This window comes from Hippocampus bargibanti, linkage group LG11 (assembly GCF_051943395.1).
Source record: "Hippocampus bargibanti isolate YZ-2025 linkage group LG11, ASM5194339v1, whole genome shotgun sequence".
NCBI classification, from domain to species: domain Eukaryota; kingdom Metazoa; phylum Chordata; class Actinopteri; order Syngnathiformes; family Syngnathidae; genus Hippocampus; species Hippocampus bargibanti.
In genome coordinates, this window is record NC_142744.1 from 4,418,363 (window position 1) to 4,437,994 (window position 19,632).

Consider the following 19,632-nt stretch of genomic DNA (forward strand, 5'->3'; position numbering starts at 1 on the left):
TGGCTGCCTTTACAGCTGGTCCTATATTTTGTTTTTCTCCTTCTTCCTTTCCTTTCCTCTTACTGTCATCACTTTGCTGCTGTGAAATGTAAATGTCTCCACTGCGAGACGAATAAAGGTACATCCAATCTAATGATTAGTTGTCATATTTGTTACTTAGTTTTTTTATCTCTTCACTTCAAAATGGCGCCATGAGTATGTTGTTTTTCTACGTCTTTCATTCCTTGAAGATTGAATGACATTAATTGTTATTTTGTTCAACATGGCGCCGCGAGACTGGCTACCTTTACGGCTGGTTTTGTATTTAGTTTTTCTACTTCTTCCTTTCCTCTTACTGTCATCACTTTGCTGCTGTGAAATGTCAATTTCTCCGCTGCGAGACAAATAAAGGCTAATATAAGAACAATAAAATTCAATGAGATGGTAGAAGGTATAAAATTAACATGCGTGAATCAACGCACACTTTGAAAAATATAAACGGGACAAATGTTAAAAAATGTCTGGTTTTCAGCCTATATCCTTTTTTTAAAAACTATTATTTTTGTTTTGTGGGAGTGAAAAAAGGATGGTAATGTACGGTAACATTTTCCAAACATATAAAAATAATAATAATACAGTAATACATAAAGACTGGCTCAGTGAAGTCCCCGACTCTTGATGTTGTCACTCGTAACTGTTGATTCCAATAAACAAATTAACCGTTGACGAAGTAGCCACATTTCCGTCTCCGTCGCTTTATTTTGGCCGTGGTCACGTATTTGTTTCCATACGTCGATGACTGGCTCTGGTTGCCATGGCAACAAAGGCCGGAAACGCAACCCGCTTAGAGCCGAGTGTGCGAGTCACTGTTTGTGTGGAAGGTGGACCAGTTAATATGGATTTTTTTTTTCTCACCATGTGTTGATCTAAATTATAAGGCACCCCCCCCCCCCCCAAGTCGTTCTTTCAGGGGCCTCGGGACCCTCTTGTGTTATTATTACATGCCGTCGTGCGTGTATAAGGGGGCTGGCCGTGTGTTATTTTCCTGCGTACATCCTTGCAATGTCTTCTTGGTAGTGCGTTTGGAGCTCTTTGCGCTTCAGTTTGAAGGCGTCCGTGACCAGGCCGGTCTCTGGCGTCCAGGCTTCCGAGCACAGACGTACTTTTTTGGGAATCTCGAAACGTTCCAGTTTTGCTGTGTGTGTGTGGGGGGGGGGGGGGGGGGGGGGGGGGGGGGGGGGGGGGGGGGGGAGAAGAACATAAAAGGGTTGGTGAGATTGACGCTTCGGAGAAAGATGAACATACAACTCTTACAAGCCATTAAAGGACAACCGACGCCTCTGGACAAGTTGTGTCCATAATTTGTAAAATGACTTTAAATTACTTCTACTGAGCATATTTTATAAAGATTCAATGGCATGTAGCTATATTTTACGTTTTAAGACTCTCATTGAATATTCAGGAAGTCTTGTTTTCGAGTTGGTGCCGATTTCTGATGTGACGTCACTGAAGGAATGCCCCTGACCGAGAAAGCGACACACAATGCATTTTGGGTATTTTGTTTGGTCTGAAAACATCGTGTTGATGGCGAAATTAGAAGGAAAACACATAAATAACGCTACGGTGAATCGTTGTGTGTTGCACCAAGACTACTATTTGATACTAGTTGACACAAATTCCCAGGAGACAAATCAGCCCATTTACAACGGAGCTTTGGCGCCATCTTGTTCATTTTCTGGGAGCTACATTGCTGTCATTGGCAGCTCGAATTGATATGGGAGGACTCCTTGAATCAATTGCAAACATGTATGCTTTCCTCTTCAGAACTATTTGAATCATATTCAGAACTGGATGAGTAACAAGAAAGCATCGTCTCCCAATCTGAAGTTTTGTTTCTCGAGCAAGGCAAGACGACTTGGCGTGACGTCACGAACTGGGGGCGGCACTTTCTGAAAATCCCCCAATTTTCAAGCTGATTTGTAGCAGATTTTAGACACTTTAAGTCATTTTTATTGGTGTTTTGCATTTGACTAAAAATATCAGCCTGCGTGTTTTGGGTATTTTAGATGCTAAAAAACGTTTTTCTGATGTCAGTTAGGAAACAAAAAATGGTGTCGGTTGTCCTTTAAGTGGGGACAAAGTGGCTTTCTCTCTGACTTTGGTGTCAAATTGTGGGAAAAGGTTGCCAAAAGCACCCATTGTATCAAATGTGATACAAAATTATTACATAAATAACACGATAGAGCACATTTATTTGGTGTATACAGTTAGAGCTAATTAGCATCTCAGATCTCAAAAATCGGAATTTTCATTCTGGCTATTTTTTGATGTCTTTTGTTGAAAAAAAAGGACCCCCCCCCCCCCCCTACATGAGATAGCAGCCTCCGTAAGGATGCGAAGCATTTCCTTCTCCATCTGCGAGTTGTTGCAAATCTCTTCCCACAAGCCTCGCACTTGATTCCGCTCCGCCAGTGCCATCAGCAGTTTGTGGTTGGGCACCACGAAGCTAATAACGTACGATTGGTCACTGCAAACCAACATAAATACATTAAAATAATAATAATAATAATAATTAAAAAAAAGTCTGCTATTTGTCAAAGGACTTTTTACCTGTTGGCATAGGCACAGATGTTGTCTACTAGCGGGCAGTTCTTCAGAACGGCCTCCACTTTTCCCAATGAGACGTACTCACCGGCCTGTAGTTTCACCAAATCTTTTTTGCGATCTGTGGGAAGATAACAGGACACAATCCTAAAATGACTCTCTTCAATATTCTCTGTTCTGTGGCCAAAAAGCAGACATTTGTAAACAGTTGGGAAAAAAATTGTATTTGCGTAGAGGTGTCACAAGATGATAATAATAATAAGAATAAGAATACATTTAATTTATAAGTACCTTTCAATACTCTCAAGGTTACTTTACAGTCACAGGATACATTATTCTGTGGGTGAGCAGCGGCAGCCACATGCGCTAGCATTTATCCAACCCGGAAGTAACTCAAATATATAGAAAGCTAGATAGCTAGCGATCTAATAGATAGCTAATATATAACCAAACCCGGAAGTAACTCAAATAGATAGAAAGTTAGCTAGCTAATAGATAGCTAATAGATAACCCAACCCGGAAGTAACTCAAATAGATAGAAAACTAGCTTGCTAGCTAATAGATAACCCAACACAGAAGTAACTCAAATAGATAGAAAGCTAGCGAGCTAGCTAATAGATAGCTGATAACCCAGGCCGGAAGTAACTCAAATAAATAGAAAACTAGCTTGCTAGCTATCTAATAGTTAATATATAACCCAACCCGGAAGTAACTCAAATAGATAGAAAGCTAGCTAGCTAATAGATGGCTAATAGACAACCCAACACGGAAGTAACTCAAATAGACAGAAATCTAGCTAGCTAGCTAATAGATGGCTGACAACCCAAGCCGGAAGTAACTCAAATAAATAGAAAACTAGCTTGCTAGCTAATAGATAGCTAAAAGATAGCCAGCTAGCTAGATATCTAGAGAGCTAATAGCTAGCTAGCTAGAGCTAACGTTGCTCAAATGATGGTGGGAAATAAGTATTTTTATATGAGAAAGTGAACTTAACCGCCCCATTAGACAGCACATTAGCAATTATTGAACAATTGTTAAAAAAAAAGACGCTGCATCCTGTTGATTGCAACTCAGTTAGAGTTTGCCGTCAAATTAAACATAAAAGAAAATTATAAATTGTGTATTTGACTTTAAAAAAATGTCTATTTGGCTGAATATTTCATTATCAAGGAGATGAATAGTCAAGTGGCGGTGTACCACTCCACCCTTGTATTTTGTCTTTAAACATTTGTCTGTAAGGCTATGTTAGACAGCCCCCTGGTGGCCTAGTTGTGCATACCCGTAACCGTAAACCGTTTCCTTCATTACATTCTTTGTAACTCATTCACTGCCAGACGTGTGCAAAAATACCATACAATACATCCGAATTTATAGAGCGCTTTCCACCTTTATTGCCAGGGTTTTTGTCATTGTCACTTGAATTCCAGGACCCACAGAATATTGAGTTTTAGGACTACATAAACATTCTATACAGCGTTAGAGAACTTAGACTCTCTTCTTTCATCAGGGACAGAGTTAATTCCTAAATTATATGGGTCTGGAGTTATATAATAATAATATATTTAATGCCATTTAAGTGCATTTCAAAACTCTCAAGGACACTTTACAGTCACGGAATTTTTTTGTGTGCAGGTGAGCAGCGGCAGCCATTCGCGCTAGCGTTCACCCTACCCGGAAGTAACAAAGAACCAAAGTGATGAAAGGAAAGAAAGAAGTAGAAAAACAAAATACAGTAGCTGCTGCAAACGCATTATGAGCTTGAAATGAGGGTGGTTGTCCAAATTACAATGCAATACAAAAGAAATAAAAAACATCACCAGAAGCCACGGTCAACGCTTTATCAACACCCAAGCATGAAGAAACAAAACCCGAACAAATTCAGGAATGGCGCTCTACGTTATATTTTCAATTCCTGAATAAATTCGTGAATGGCAGTGAATGAGTTAATTACATTGTTAGCGTCGTTAATAAAAAAATCATCAGAGCAACCTAACGCATATAGATAGATAGATAGATAGATTCAAACATGACAACTCATTGTGAACAGGCTCCTCACCAATGATCTTGAGACACCCATCAGGGTGAAACTCTCCAATGTCCCCGGTACAGAACCATCGCTGGCCTTTGCCGTCCACGAAAAAATCCTCGCGGTTCTTGCTTTCATTTTTGTAGTAACCCATCGTTACATTGGCTCCGCCGATTAAGATTTCCCCGCGCGGGTTTGGCTTGTCCGTGCTGTAGTAGCGTCCTGCGGACCCACAAAGTCACCTTTTCACAACCGCGTGACTTTTGATGAGAAAATTAACATTGCTGAACTTACCCTCCTCCCAATCCTTCAGCATCATTTCCGAGCATACAAGTGGTGCGCCCACCCGTCCAGTGCTGTAGTCCCAAACTGCAATAAATAAATACATAAATAAATAACAATAAATAAAGGAATGAATAAATAAAACACCAATAAGTAAATACACAAATAAATACACCTATAAATAAACACACACATAAAAAAAATGAATAAATAAATAAATAATACATCAATAAATACACCAATAAATAAATGCACCAATGAATAATAAATAAATACATAAATAATATATTGAGAATATTGAGTTTTAGGCCTGCAAATCCCCCAAAAAAATACAAAGAAATTAAACAAAGTTACAAAAACAAGTATAAAAAAACACAAAAAAAAATACAAAAACACATAGCGCCATATTCAAATCCAGTTTAACTCATTCACTGCCAGACGATGTGCAAAAATGTGTCCACTCCAGTGCCGGGGTTTTTTGTCATTTCCACTCAAGACCCACAGAATACTGAGTTTTAGGACTGCATAAACATTCAATTCAGCGTAAGCAACCTTTTCATCAGGAAAAAAAAAGTTAATTCCTAAGTTACATGGGTCTGGAGTTAACTGAGCTTGAAATGGGGGTGGCTGTACAAAAATACAATACATACATATTGATTTATATAGCTCTTTAACAACAGTTGAAGCTGTAACAAAGCGCTAACATTGAAAAAAAGGAAATGCTGCCCCTTGTGGAAAGGAAAAAAAAAAAACATTGCCAGAGGTCTGACCAGCGCTTTATCTGCACACCTTGCAAGAAAAACCAAAACCAGAACAAATTCGGGAACGGCGCTCCACGTCATAGTTTCAATTCCCGAATAAATTCAAGAATGGCAGTGAATAAGTTAATACAGTCAGCCCAACTCTTAATCACATTTTTAAATTGAGTCTGTATTATTTTTTTTTTCCACAGAAAATAAAGCGAATAAGTAAATTGGTGCAACGCCAAAGAGGCTTTTCTGTACTCACCCTCACTGATGGTGCCCGCTCCACAGGTCTCGGTGAGACCGTATCCTTGCCCCACGGGGCAGCATAGACAAATGTTCATAAAGCGCTGAGTGGCGGCCGACAGCGGTGCCCCGCCTGAGAGTAGCACCCGTGTGTTGCCCCCCAGCAGCGCTCGGACCCTCTTGAACACCAAACTAAGACGTTGATAGGAATAAACGGTGGTCAGACAAACAGTAAATAAAAAATAAACAACAATAAATCATTGTGACAAAAGGTAAATTTGATTTTTGTAGATGAAAACGTTCCTATTTCGTAACATTTTAACACCATACTTAAAGGACAACCGACGTCTCCGCACAAGTTGTGTCCATAATTTGTAAAATGGCTTCAAATGACATTTACTGGGCGTATTTTAATAAGATTCCACCGCATATCGCTATATTTTACGTTTTAAGACTCGCGCTGAACATTCAGGAAGTCTTGTTTTTGAGTTGTTTGACGAGTACTCACGTGACGTCAGAAAAGGACCGCCTCCTGACCGTAAAAAAGACGCAGTGAATTATTGGTGTTTTGCATTTGACTAAAAATATCAGCCTGCGTGTTTTGGGTATTTTAGATGCTATAAAACAGGGGTGTCAAAGTCATTTTTTGCCGCGGGCCACATTGTAGTTATGGTTTCCTCTCGAGGGCCGTTATGAATTTGGGGAACCAATTAGAATGTTTAAATCCCTTCAAATATTACATATAGAGCACACAGCAAATTAATGAATAACTCGTTTTCAAATCTGAAGTCAAGAATAATTACTTTTATTGTGGTTGACATCCAAAAATATGACATTTTGGCTCAGATTTTAGCAATCATCATGGAATTTAACAAGTTTGATTTGCTTTCGCGGGCCGAAAAAAAAATGATGTGGCGGGCCGGATTTGGCCCACGGGCCTTGACTTTGACACCTGTGCTATAAAACGTTTTTCTGAAAAAAATGGTGTCGGTTGTCCTTTAAGGGAAAACAAATCATTTAAATTATTTCTGCGCAACAATTCATCTAATTTTCCAAAATATTTGGTTTGCTTGAAAAATTGTCATTGTTTACTTGGAATAGAGATTATTGACTCGGGCCATGTTTTTTTTAGTAACTATAAGCCTCAAAAATAAATTGTACATATCCTGTGACTGTAAAGTGTTCTTGAAAGGCGCTTATAAAAGTATTATTATTCATATTATTAATTTTATTCCCAAGATGGCGGCGCGTGAACACGCAGCGGCTCCCCTCTCCTGGCAAATTTACATTTTCGTGTTTATTATGTTTGTTAAAGTGCCTTGCACGCTGGGTTCGAGGGGACAGTTATTTAATCTGTGCTGCATGTCATGCATATTAGCATATTTGTCAATAAAGCTGACTTTGACTTATTATTATTAATAGCTAATAATTAGCTCTCTGCTAACTATAATGAGCTACTTTTGTTCCCTTTGTTTAGCTGCCTTTGAATCCCTTGAGCTGGTTTATTTGTAAATGGTTTTCGGTGTTTGCGCAAAGCACCGTCGAGCTATCTTGGGTGAACAATGAATGACTTTCGAAGCTGCGCAAAGGAGAAATCTTGCTTGTTATATTTTAAGGTCTAATTTGCCCCGTGGGGAGAAAAATATATATATAGATAGGAGGAATTTTGAAAAAAAATAACATGTTCCAGCATGTTTATTGTGTCAAGCGGGCATCACCTGTCACAAAGAGGCGTGCTGTATCCTTTGGAGATCTGCTCCATCTTGTAGTTGTACGCCAGCACAAAAAGCGTCTTTTGAAATTTGCTCATTCCCTCCACCTTTGTCATCACATTCTTATAAATGCGATCCATTATTTCCTGTATGAGAAAATCATGAGTCCAAATTCCGCAAGAAAAAAAATAAAAAAAAATGCAGCATTCCCAAGACTTTACCGGTACAGCGGCCATGAGTGTAGGTCTCAACAGGCTGGTGTCTCCTTTACTGCCCTTTTTGATTTTGGTTGACTGGAACGATGGAGAACAAACAACATCCATTTTCTGTCTTAAAATCCGTCATGTGTACAGGTACAAGCGGCGAGAATGCGTTCGTACACTGACCTGGTCGGCGAGAGTCTGCGGGGAGGAATATCCGATGCGACAGCCGTGAGAGACGCACACCAGCTCGGCGCTGAGTTCTAAAACGTGGGCCAATGGTAGGTAACCGATGTAGGTGTCCGTTTCACTGCCGGCGCAAAAACAACAGTTATTATTTTTGAAAATAATGGCTTTCGTTTTAATACACACGTGAAAGAAGCATGTTGAAGGACAAAATTAGTATCCAACACCTGATTTCATTTTCACTTCCTGTACAAGTCACAATATTTTTTGCATGCATGTTGCGGATTGTTTTTGCATGTTAACTCATTCACTGCCAGACAATGTGCAAATAGGTGTCCACTCCAGTGCCAGGGTTTTTGTCATTTTGACTGAAATTGCAGGACCCACAGTATATTGAGTTTTAGGACTGCAAATCCCCCCCAAAAAATGTAAACTACAAAAAATAATAAAAAATACAAACAATTACAAAACACTTAGCGCCATATTCAAATCTAGTTTAACTCATTCACTGCCAGACAATGTGCAAATAGGTGTCCACTCCAGTGCCAGGGTTTTTGTCATTTTGACTCAAATTGCAGGACCCACAGAATATTGAGTTTTTGGACTGCAAATCCCCCCCGAAAAATGTAAATTACAAAAAATGACACAAAAAAAATTATAAAAAACACTTAGCGCCATATTCAAATCTAGTTTAACTCATTCACTGCCAGACGATGTGCAAATAGGTGTCAACTCCAGTGCCAGGGTTTTTGTCATCTACACTCAAATTGCAAGACACAAAATATTGAGTTTTAGGACTACAAATCCCCCCCCAAAAAAATGTAAATTAAAAAAAATAAAACAAAAAAAAATTACAAAGAACACTTAGCGCCATATTCTAATCTAGTTTAACTCATTCACTGCCAGACAATGTGCAAATAGGTGTCCACTCCAGTGCCAGGGTTTCTGTCATTTTGACTTCAATTGCAGGACCCACAGAATATTGAGTTTTAGGACTGCAAATCCCCCCAAAAAAATGTAAATTACAAAAAATAACAAAAAATGACACCAAAAAATTACAAAGAAATTATAAAAAACACTTAGCGCCATATTCAAATCTAGTTTAACTCATTCACTGCCAGACGATGTGCAAATAGGTGTCAACTCCAGTGCCAGGGTTTTTGTCATCTACACTCAAATTGCAAGACACACAAAATATTGAGTTTTAGGACCGCATGAACATTCAATTCAGCGTAAGAAACCTTTATCAGGAAAAAATAATTAATTCCCAAGTTATATGGGTCTGGAGTTATCTGAGCTTAAAATAAGGGCGACTGTACAAAATCCATCCAATATACAGTAAAGTCTCGTTATATTGATATTCTCGGGAGTCCGAAAAAATATCGATATAACCGGGACTATCGATATATCCGATATCGATATAACGAGACTTTACTGTATATTGATTTATATAGCGCTTTAACAAAAGCTGAAACTGTAGCAAAGCACTAACATGGACAAAAGGCAAATGCTGCCCTTCGTGGAAGGGAAAAGCATTGCAGCATTGCCAGAGGTCTGACCAGCGCTTTATCTTCACCCCCTTGCAAGAAAAAAACAAAACCCAAATAAATTCGGGAATGGCGGCGAATGAGTTACCGGCCACATATTATTGTTCGCCATGATCGGAGGCCATTTAGCATTTAGACGGGCAGTAAACCTCAACGGTCCATTTTTGTTCCTTTGCGTACTTGAGGTTGGGAATTCGCTCTGCCATCCCAGTGATGCCGGCGATGATGTTGCCGTGGGAGATCATGACGCCCTTGGGGATGCCGGTGGAGCCGCTGGTGTACATGATGACGGCGATATCAGACGACTGCGGCTGTCCGCCGTGAGTCGCTACTGTGAGGCACAGACAAAATGGCAGTTGTGGGCTTGGAGCATACGGTTGAGGGAAGCCATTTTGTGCACTTTTGTTTTCGGATTCAAATGAAAAACTGCAATCGGGAAAACTGGATATGTTAATGGGATGTCTTTTTGTGTGTTGCACATCAATCCAATTTCACATCAGGGTGTAGGTGTTAACCCCCCCCCCACCCCACCCCTAGGATACTTGCAATTCCCCAGCAAAATTAAAAAGCTTTTTAATCCGATTGTACAAAAGCTCACAATTTTCAGGCCTGGATCCCATCTCTTTAACAGCGTCCATGCTGTGGATGGTGATGCCTCTTAGGATGTCCTGCCAGCTCGACGGCTTCTTGTCCACGACGATGACGTAGCGTAGCCTCGGAATGTCGCACAATATCGCCTGATGGGAGGAAATGTGATGACAATTGACATTGATTCCTTTGAACAAAGTACAAATGATACCTCGGCTAACGAACGCTTTAGCTCACGAACATTAAATTCACGAGAATATAATCTTGGCATACTAACTAGTTTTCGGCGGACCAACCAAACCACATGGTGGCTGGCGGACTAGTTTCTGGTGGATGAACACCAAACCACACGGTCGAACAGCGCCACGGTGGCTGGCGGATTAGTTTTCCACACCCATTTTCTTTGAGTGCAGACATGGTTTGTTATCGAGTGGAGTACTTTTGCTATTATGGGACTGAATAAGACCCCATCACAGGCTAGTGTTAAGCCGAAGAGGACACAAAAGAAAATGACAGTCGAGAAGAAGAAGATCATCAAAAAATACGAAAGAGGTGTGCGTTTGTGTGACTTAGCGTCCCAGTATCAGTACGCCAAGTCGACCATTGCTACGTGTGGCTAAGGGTGTTTCTGTGTTGTCTAAGCAATGGTGTCAGGCAATACAAGAGGTTGAAAAACTTCTGTTGATTTGGATTAACGCAAAGCAGCTAGCAGGGGGCAGTGCGAGTGAGGGCATTATCGTCGAAAGCACGGCAACTTCACTCGGATATCATAAAGAGGCAACTACATCAACGACCATCACAAAGGTAAATAAAACGACTATTATACAGTACAGTTTATTTATTCAATTACCATGCAATAGGACATTTATTATACATAAAATAAGAGAGAATATATGAATGTGAGCATCAATGTATGCTCCTGTTTGTTCAATTATTGTTCAAGTCAGTGTAAAGAGGGTAACAAAAAAAATGAAGGCCTTTTATTCCACATGACAATTTTGAAAAACGATAGAGGGCGCCGGCAGGTACCTTGAGACGACACTGTAGCAGGTCATTGCTGGTAATGATGTGGGTGACCTCTGTCTCGTTCAGACCGTGGGCGATGGCCATGGGTCCCAGAGTGGCGTACAAGGTGACGACTGTCAAATTAGAGACGAAAACCCACCAATTAAGATTCGGAGTTGGTATCATCGAGTCAAATGATTCCTATGAACTAGAGTGATACCTTGGCTTATGAACTTAATTGGTTCCCAGACAGAGTGTGTAAGGCAAAAAGTGTGTATCCCAAAAAATAATTTCCCAGTGGAAACCATTAAAATGAGAAGAATCCGTTCCCAGGTTCCCATAAAACACAATTTTTTACTTTCTAATTTTCTAAGCCTTAAAACTACACAAAATATACCTTATTTTATGTATAATAAATGTTCTATGGTATTATAATTAAAGAAATAAACTGTACTGTATAATACAGTCGTTTTATTGACCTTTGTGATGGTCGTTGATGGCTTGATGGAATGGAGTGGCCAGTTTCATCAGCATTAAACACTTGGATTGGATTTGCCTTTGCCTAGTCTCGCAGTGGAGACATTTACATTTCACAGCAGCAAAGTTATAAAAGTTATGACTTGATGAGGAACGTAACCTTCTTCTTTCACCATCTTGAGGAATGATCCCTAGTAGGTGCTTTCTCTGTGATCATTTAATCTAGTTCATCATCAATTGTATTCGGTTTAGCTGGGTTGATAGCTTTTTGCATCAAGTGTACAGATGTCTTGTGCGGGTTGGTTGTTTGTGGAGCCTGATTCATGGGATATTTTAACCTTGCAGTCTACACTCTGCCTTTGAATTTTTAAAGTTGAAACTCTCTCACTGTCGTCTGCCTGTTTCTTTAATGTTTAAACCACCTCCCCTCACTGCTGCATTCTTGACCAATCACATATCTTTAACCGAAGACTGGGGGTGGAGAATAGAGGACAAAAACAGTCGGCTGCCATTTTGTTGTTAGAAGAATGGGCGCGTTCACGAACGTCACATCACTCATTGAGGCCGCTCCGTGTGTATCCCGAAAAAAGTGCGTATGCCAAGGTAAAATTTTCATAAATGTAACGTTCATAAATTGAAAAGTTTGCAAGCCAAGGGGTTCGTAAACCGAGGTATCACTGTATTGCCAAGGTATACAAAACTGATTGAAATAAACCAAAATGCATTTATGGTGTGTTTTGTGCTAATTGTTTCAGGGAAGGAAATCACAATCACCTGTGAATGGCCAATTGCTGAGTTCTAACCCGATTGGCTTGCAGCTCAGCTGCAATCCTTTAAAAACGCCATTGACAAAGTTATTTCAGGGCCTGTCAGTCTACGCTTTAATCTGGTTAGTTGTATCCAAACGAAATAACCTCAAGGGGTTAATAATCTATCGTAATTTTTTTTCTCCTTTTCCAGATGACCTGCAATTGGAATAAACGTGACTCACGTGGGAAATTGTACATGAAGCAAGCTTGAGCTGCCACGATCCACTCGGCTCTGGTCTCGCAGAAGATGGCAATGTTACATTGAGGTTTCTGGCCCAGGGCCGCCAAGCCGCTTCCGAACATCCTGGCCGCCTGGTAAGTCTCCTCGTACGACAACCAGTTGTAATTTCCGAGAATGACCTACACGGGACAACATATTTCAATTTCTCTTTTTGTAATACAATATATCCTAATTTATATAGCGCTTTCACAACATCTGAAACAAAGAGCTTCACATAATAGTCAACACAAAGCAAAATAATAAACACAACAGTCAACAAAGAAAAAAAATGATGGAATTCTGTTTGATGTTGATGTTTGATTTCGAGAAATCATGTTTTTTTTTTTGAGGCTACAGAGAAACGTCTCATTACGGTCTCGCTTCATTCATATCGTGTCATCTATTTGAGTTATTCCGGGTTGAGTGAATGCTGCCTCGTGTTGCTATCTATTAGCTAACTATCTCTTTGCTCTCTATTAGCTATTTAGCAAGCTAGTTGTTAGTTATGTATTAGCGAGTTAGCTAACTTTCTATCTATTTGAGTTATTCCGGGTTGAGTGAATGCTGCCTCGTGTTGCTATCTATTAGCTATCTAGCTAGCTAACGATCTATTTGCTATCTATTAGCTATCAAGCTAGCTAGCTGTTAGTTATCTATTAGCTAACTTTCTATCTATTTGAGTTATTCCGGGTTGAGTGAATGCTGCCTCGTGTTGCTATCTATGAGCTATCTATCTAGCTAACGATTTATTTGCTATCTATTAGCTATCAAGCTAGCTAGCTGTTAGTTATCTATTAGCTAACTTTCTATCTATTTGTTATTCCGGGTTGAGTGAATGCTGCCTCGTGTTGCTATCTATTAGCTATCCAGCTGGCTAACTATCTATTTGCTCTCTATGAGCTATATAGCTAGCTAGTTGTTAGTTATCTATTAGCTAGTTAGCTAACTTTCTATCTATTTGAGTTATTCCGGGTTGAGTGAATGCTGCCTCGTGTTGCTATCTATTAGCTCTCAAGCTAGCTAATGATCTATTTGCTATCTATTAGCTATCTAGCTAGCCAGCTGTTAGTTATCTATTAGCTAGCTAACTTTTCTATCTATTTGAGTGAATGCTGGCTTGTGTTGCTATCTATTAGCTATCTCGCTATCTATTTGCTATCTAGCTAGCTATTAGTTATCTATTAGCTAGCTAGCTAACTTTCTATCTGAGTTATTCCGGGTTGAGTGAACGCTGATGCGTGTAGCTGCTCACCCACAGAAACACTCCTCCTGTGACTGAAAAGTGACCTTGAGAGTTTTGAAAGGCGCTTATAAATGAAATGTATTATGATGATGATTATATTATTATATCCAGTCAAATAGTGCCACATGCAGGGACCTCGCTGTAAAGTGCACAAAACGCCTTTTGTTTTTAACTTGTTGAAAACAGGCTCGGTGTTCTGTTTGTTTGCATAAGACTGCTGATTAATTGCGCTGCAGTGAAAATGGTGGGAAATATTTGATCGGAGAGATTTGAAATGTTTGATGTATCAACGCAACCGCTGGTCAGGAATTGAATATTTTCCAATTTGACGGTTAGAGATTCAAATTTTTGATGAATGGTCAGCAAATGAAACTCACAAGTCAAATCACCGCCGTAGGAATCTTTCTCTCACCTTCTTAAAGACCTTCCCATTAGGTTGGAGCTCATCCTCCTCACTCAAAACCTCCCTGGTCCCCAAACAGTCCCTTCGGGGAAATTTCTTTGCTGCAGATTCAAAAATTTTATCCAGCGTGTCAACCCCAGGATCCAACCACGCCACCAGCTCCTTTTGGCTATTAATGGCCCTGTACGGACCGGCTGGGTGGCCGCTAATTGAACGCGCTTTGATACGGCGTGCCCGTTTTAAGTTAGTGCCTGCCCCGGAGAGGAAGTACCAGGGTATAAAGGTGATCACAGAGTAGACCCAAACAACAGATCGAAAGACCTGCAGCAGCAGGGGGTTGATATCCTCCTTCAGCTTCATCTTGAGAGGATAAATAAAATATATATTTTTTAAAGGGAGCAGAGCTATGGGAACGTCTCCAAAAATGGGTCTTGGATGATTGGTGGAAGAGTAGTGGGTGTGCTTGATTTCCGTGAGCAAGTTAACCTGCAATGAAGGAAAACAAAAGCATTAGAAATTACAGCCTGCATCAGCTACATAGAAAAAAAAGAAGCACAAAACTCTATCCAAGGTCGCTGAAGAATTAAAGAGGTGAGGCTGGAAGGAGGCTATACTGGGTTGTGAGGAAGATTCACCTTAGCCAAAGTGTAAACCTGCTACACTCAATTTTATTTATGGACCTTATTGCTGTTTCAAAGGACAACCGACGCCTCCGGACAAGTTGTGTCCATAATTTGTAAAATAACTTCAAATGACTTCTACTGAGCGTATTTTACAAAGATGCCACGACATAGCGCTATATTTTACGTTTTAAGACTCACTCTGACCGAGAAAGTGACACACAATGTATTTTGGGTACTTTGGTTGGTCTGAAAACTTCATGTTGATGGCGAAATTAGAAGAAAAACACAAATAATGCGATGGTGCATCGTTGGTGTTTTGCATTTGACTAAAAATATCAGCCTGCGTGTTTTGGGTATTTTAGATGCTATAAAACGTTTTTCTGATGTCAGTTAGAAAACAAAAAATGGTGTCGGTTGTCCTTTAACTTATACTTTACAGCACAATACCATGTGATAAATGTCCGTTGCAACCTGGTCACTGTGCAAGGGGGTTCGGTCAATGAATTTGAGACTTGAAAAGGAGAGGTCATGCTCAAGCATCGATTACTTTGGTCTTAAGACAATGATCACATTTGACGAGATCAAGACACGACTGCAACATTTATGACACATAGCACATCCGTTCACATAGTTACTGTGTGAGCAAATGTGTTTTAAATGTGTCACGCAAAGCATCTAAAGCAACATCAGGTTTGCTTGTAAATTTACAATTGGTTTGGACAAACATTCCCAAAAGAGAAAGCGATTTTAAAATGAATTTCCATTCAGATTGATAGAAGCCGCTGATGCATTCGAAATCCTTACGTGCGCGAAATTAAATCACAATCGAAATTTTGCATTTTTTTGGGGGGATAGCAAGTCGCAGAGTGACGCACGCTTTAGCATCCCGGTTGCTAACGATCGGCAATATTTGCCAAGCTTCAATACATTCTCACCTCATCCGCTACGTGTGAGCCTCCGCCGGATTGATTCAGGTACTGTTATCCTTCACTGAGAACTTCCTGCATGATGTTAAGTCCCTTTTAAAAGCACTACGTAACTGGCCTCAAGTCAATATATTTCCAGTAATTTATAAAAGCCGGATAAAATTGATAAAATGGTACATTTTTAGCGGCAGTCGGGATGGCATTCTAAGCCCGGAAGCGACTGGATGACGTCGAACGTTTGGCGGCCTGTGATTGGAGGAATGTAGGTGGCGCGTGTTCGGGGAAGCGGCGACGTCAGTAGGGTTACTATCGGTCAATTTCAGAGACAAAAGCCAAAATGGGTCGCTTTCGTTTCTTCACCATTTTTTTTGTTTACGTGTTTATAAAATATATTAAACGCAAAGCTGTTTTATGTTTAAATGAGAAAGTATCAGCAAACCAATTGAATAAAGCCACTTTAGGACGTTATTTTTCCTCGTTTAAAGTCACCTTTCACATTCTATACGTATTTACTAGTCAATAATAATAATAATAATAATAATAATAATACATTTCATTTATAAGCGCCCTTCAAAACTCAAGGTCACATTACAGTCACAGGATACGTTTTTCTGCGGGTGAGCAGCGGCAGCCAGACACGCCAGCGTTCACTCTACCCGGAATAACTCAGAGATAGAACACTACCTAGCTAGCTAATAGATAGCTAATAGCTAGCTAGATAGCCCATAGTTAGATAGCTAGATAGCTAATACATAATAATAATAATATAATAATAATAATAATACATTGAATATAAATGAAATGTATTATTATATAATAGCAACTAGATAGCCAGCTAGATAGTCTAATGTTGGATAATACATTTTATTATTATTATTATATACATTTTATTATCATTTGCTTTCACTGCTACACTTGATCCATGTTTTTCCGCTTTGTTGCAGGGGCCAGCCAATAATCCGTATATGATACAATACATATTGATTTATAAGGCACTTTAACAACAGCTGTAGCTGTAACAAAGCACTTAACACGTTCACCTATCGTATACAGGAATAAAACAGTCACAAAGATAGTAGAAAGCACCACTGAGTAAAAATGCTGAGTAGAATGCCTTCAAGAACCCTTTTGGGCTGCCAATTCGAAATGTGATTGGTTTGAGCAACAGTTTGATTGACACATTTAATGCTCCAGGGCCTGCAGAACTGATTGTGAAGGCATCCAGGTAGATTTCATGACCCTGGTAACAAATGATGGCTGAAATGTGATTGGTTAAATGCTTAAATACGAAAAGACGCATCTGGAAGCAGCAAAACGGGGACAAAAGTAATGAAAGGAAGCCGAAAGACAATTTTGAATTATTTAATAGGAATTTATGGACAAAATATAATTAACATCAGTCTGTAATTCAGATATTTTTAGGCCAGCAGAGAAGACTTTGCAGGCCTAGACGGCCCACCATTTTTGTAACATTCACGCACTTATTAGGCCATATGTCTACTTGTGATTCAATGTCCCCTCAAATGCACACGGACAAGAAATCCGATGGACACGCGCTGATAAAATTTATGATCACATGATGCGTCAAAGCAATTGCATAATAAAGGCGATCCTCGGGGCTATGCTTCTGAGATTATTTGTTTGGGACAGGGACAGATATTCATATCGAGAAGAACACTTTGATCTCCCGGACTTGTGTGAAATGTGTGTCCAATCTGATCATGGCGCATGCTACGGCCACATCTTAAAAGCAACACTGGGCACACAGGAAATGGCAACCCCGTCAGTGTCTGTTTCTGGTGACCTTTTTACTTCCTGAAAGGGCCAAATAGTTGTTCCTTAGGGGGGGGGGGAAACACCTTTGACTGAATTGACCCGTGTCATGTGACTTGGTTGAGCTTCCTCTCACTGACGTGAAAGCATCGGATTGTTCGGAAGAGAGCCAAAATTGAATTGAATTGGATTCCATTGACGTATATTAGTCTCGCGGTGGAGAAATGTATATTTCACAACAGCAAAGTTATCAAAGGATGAGGATAGGAAAGAAGGAGAAAAACAAAATACAGGAGGTGCTGGAAAGGCAGCCACTCTCGCGGCGCCATCTTGAAGTCAAAAGAACAAACAAACAAACAAATAAATAAATAATATGACAAAGACACAGAGAGTCATTCATCCTTATTTACAGTAAAGTCTCGTTATATCGATATCGGTTATATCGATAGTACTGCTTATTACGATACTATTTCTATGAACGCAAGGAGAAAATTTACATGCCGCAGGATCGGATATATCGATAGTCCCGGTTATATCGATATTTTTTCGGACTCCCGAGAATATCGATATAACGAGACTTGACTGTATTTATTTATTTGTTCTTTTATTTGTTATTTATTTATTCATTGATTATTTATTGATGATTTATTGATTATTGATTATTTTTTTATTCATTATTGATGATTTATTGACGATTTATTGATTATTGATTATTTATTTATTTATTTATTTGTTTGTTTATTTATTGATTATTTATTATTTGTTGATTATTTATTTATTGATTGATGATTTATTGATAATTTATTCATTATTTATTGTTTATTATTATTATTATTATTATTATTATGTTTTATGTTATTGTTTATTATTTATTATTATTATTTATTGATTATTTATTTATTTTATTTTTTTAATTGATTATTTGTTGATTATTTATTGATTATTGATGATTTATTGACGATTTATTGATTATTTATTTGTTATTTATTTATTTGTTTATTTATTTATTTATTATTTGTTGGCTATTTATTGATTATTTATTCATTATTTATTCATTTTATTCACCACTTATTGATTATTCATTGCTTATTTATTGCTTATTTATTGATTATTGATTATTTATTCATTATTAATTATTTATTCATTATTAATTATTTATTGATTTGTTCATTTATTTATTGTTTATTTGTTTATTGAGTTGTTTATTAGTTTCTTTGTAATTTATTTGTTATTGGGTTGGATCAGATTAGCCTTTATTCGTCTCGCAGTGGACAAATGGACATTTCACAGCAGCAAAGTTATGAAAGAAATGAAAGTAGACAAACAAAATACAGGAGCTGCTGAAAAGGCAGCCACTCTTGAGGCGCCATCTTAAAGTCAAAAGAACACACAAAAAAAAGCAGACGACTTTGTTTGATTCCAATCAAAGCCAAACAGGTGAACTCCTAACTTGGCGCCTTATGATCAAAACCCCTCGTTGTCCAGTTGAACGTCCAGAAATAGTGAGCAGAGGGGGGGGGGGGGGGGGAGAGGAGGAGGGGAAAAAAAAGGCTTGTGTGAGGATTAAGGAACAAAAGGATCCTTCTCTATCATCAAAGAGGATTGACTCCCAACTCATCGCCTTGCTCCGTGGCCACGTCTTTTTTTTTTTCTTCTTCTTTTTTTAGAGGGAAGTGACGGCTGCAGGGAGGAAAGGCGGATTGTCGCGAAACAGTTTGATGGCAAGGATGCCGATTTCAAAGTAATCTTTAACTTTTAAGCCCCTACGGTCCCCCCTCTCGATGAAATGAAGCTGGCGGCCTCCAGACGCTGTGTAGCCTGTGGCTCTCTCTCAGTGGTAGGCTAGCATAAACCCCTCCTTTTCTCTAGTGCTTTAGTCACGGCGGCGTTTAAGTGGGTGTTACTCACTGACCGGATGAGCAAATGAACGGCTGCCTTTGAAAAAAAAAAAAACCCAGAAAGAAGTGGATTTTTATCTTTTCTTTTTTTTTTGCTTCCGAGACCAGTGTCGCCTCTTAAAACAACACTAAGCCCAGATAA

At 39.1% G+C, this 19,632-nt stretch overlaps 1 protein-coding gene across 1 annotated transcript; it reads right to left on the reverse strand.

The window, feature by feature from the left end:
- Positions 1 to 857: 857 nt before the first annotated feature.
- acsl3b (acyl-CoA synthetase long chain family member 3b) lies at positions 858 to 16,034 on the reverse strand. Its single transcript, XM_089008736.1, has 15 exons — positions 15,829 to 16,034; positions 14,280 to 14,756; positions 12,587 to 12,764; positions 11,143 to 11,252; positions 10,124 to 10,262; positions 9,706 to 9,856; positions 7,979 to 8,102; positions 7,814 to 7,885; positions 7,599 to 7,738; positions 5,900 to 6,072; positions 4,904 to 4,978; positions 4,640 to 4,831; positions 2,590 to 2,704; positions 2,349 to 2,506; positions 858 to 1,174 (listed from the first exon to the last, which is right to left on the reverse strand). Exons 2-15 carry the CDS (start codon positions 14,628 to 14,630, stop codon positions 1,017 to 1,019), a joined length of 2,136 nt encoding a protein of 711 aa, XP_088864862.1. The 5' UTR covers positions 14,631 to 14,756; positions 15,829 to 16,034; the 3' UTR covers positions 858 to 1,016.
- Between the last annotated feature and the right edge of the window lie 3,598 nt (positions 16,035 to 19,632).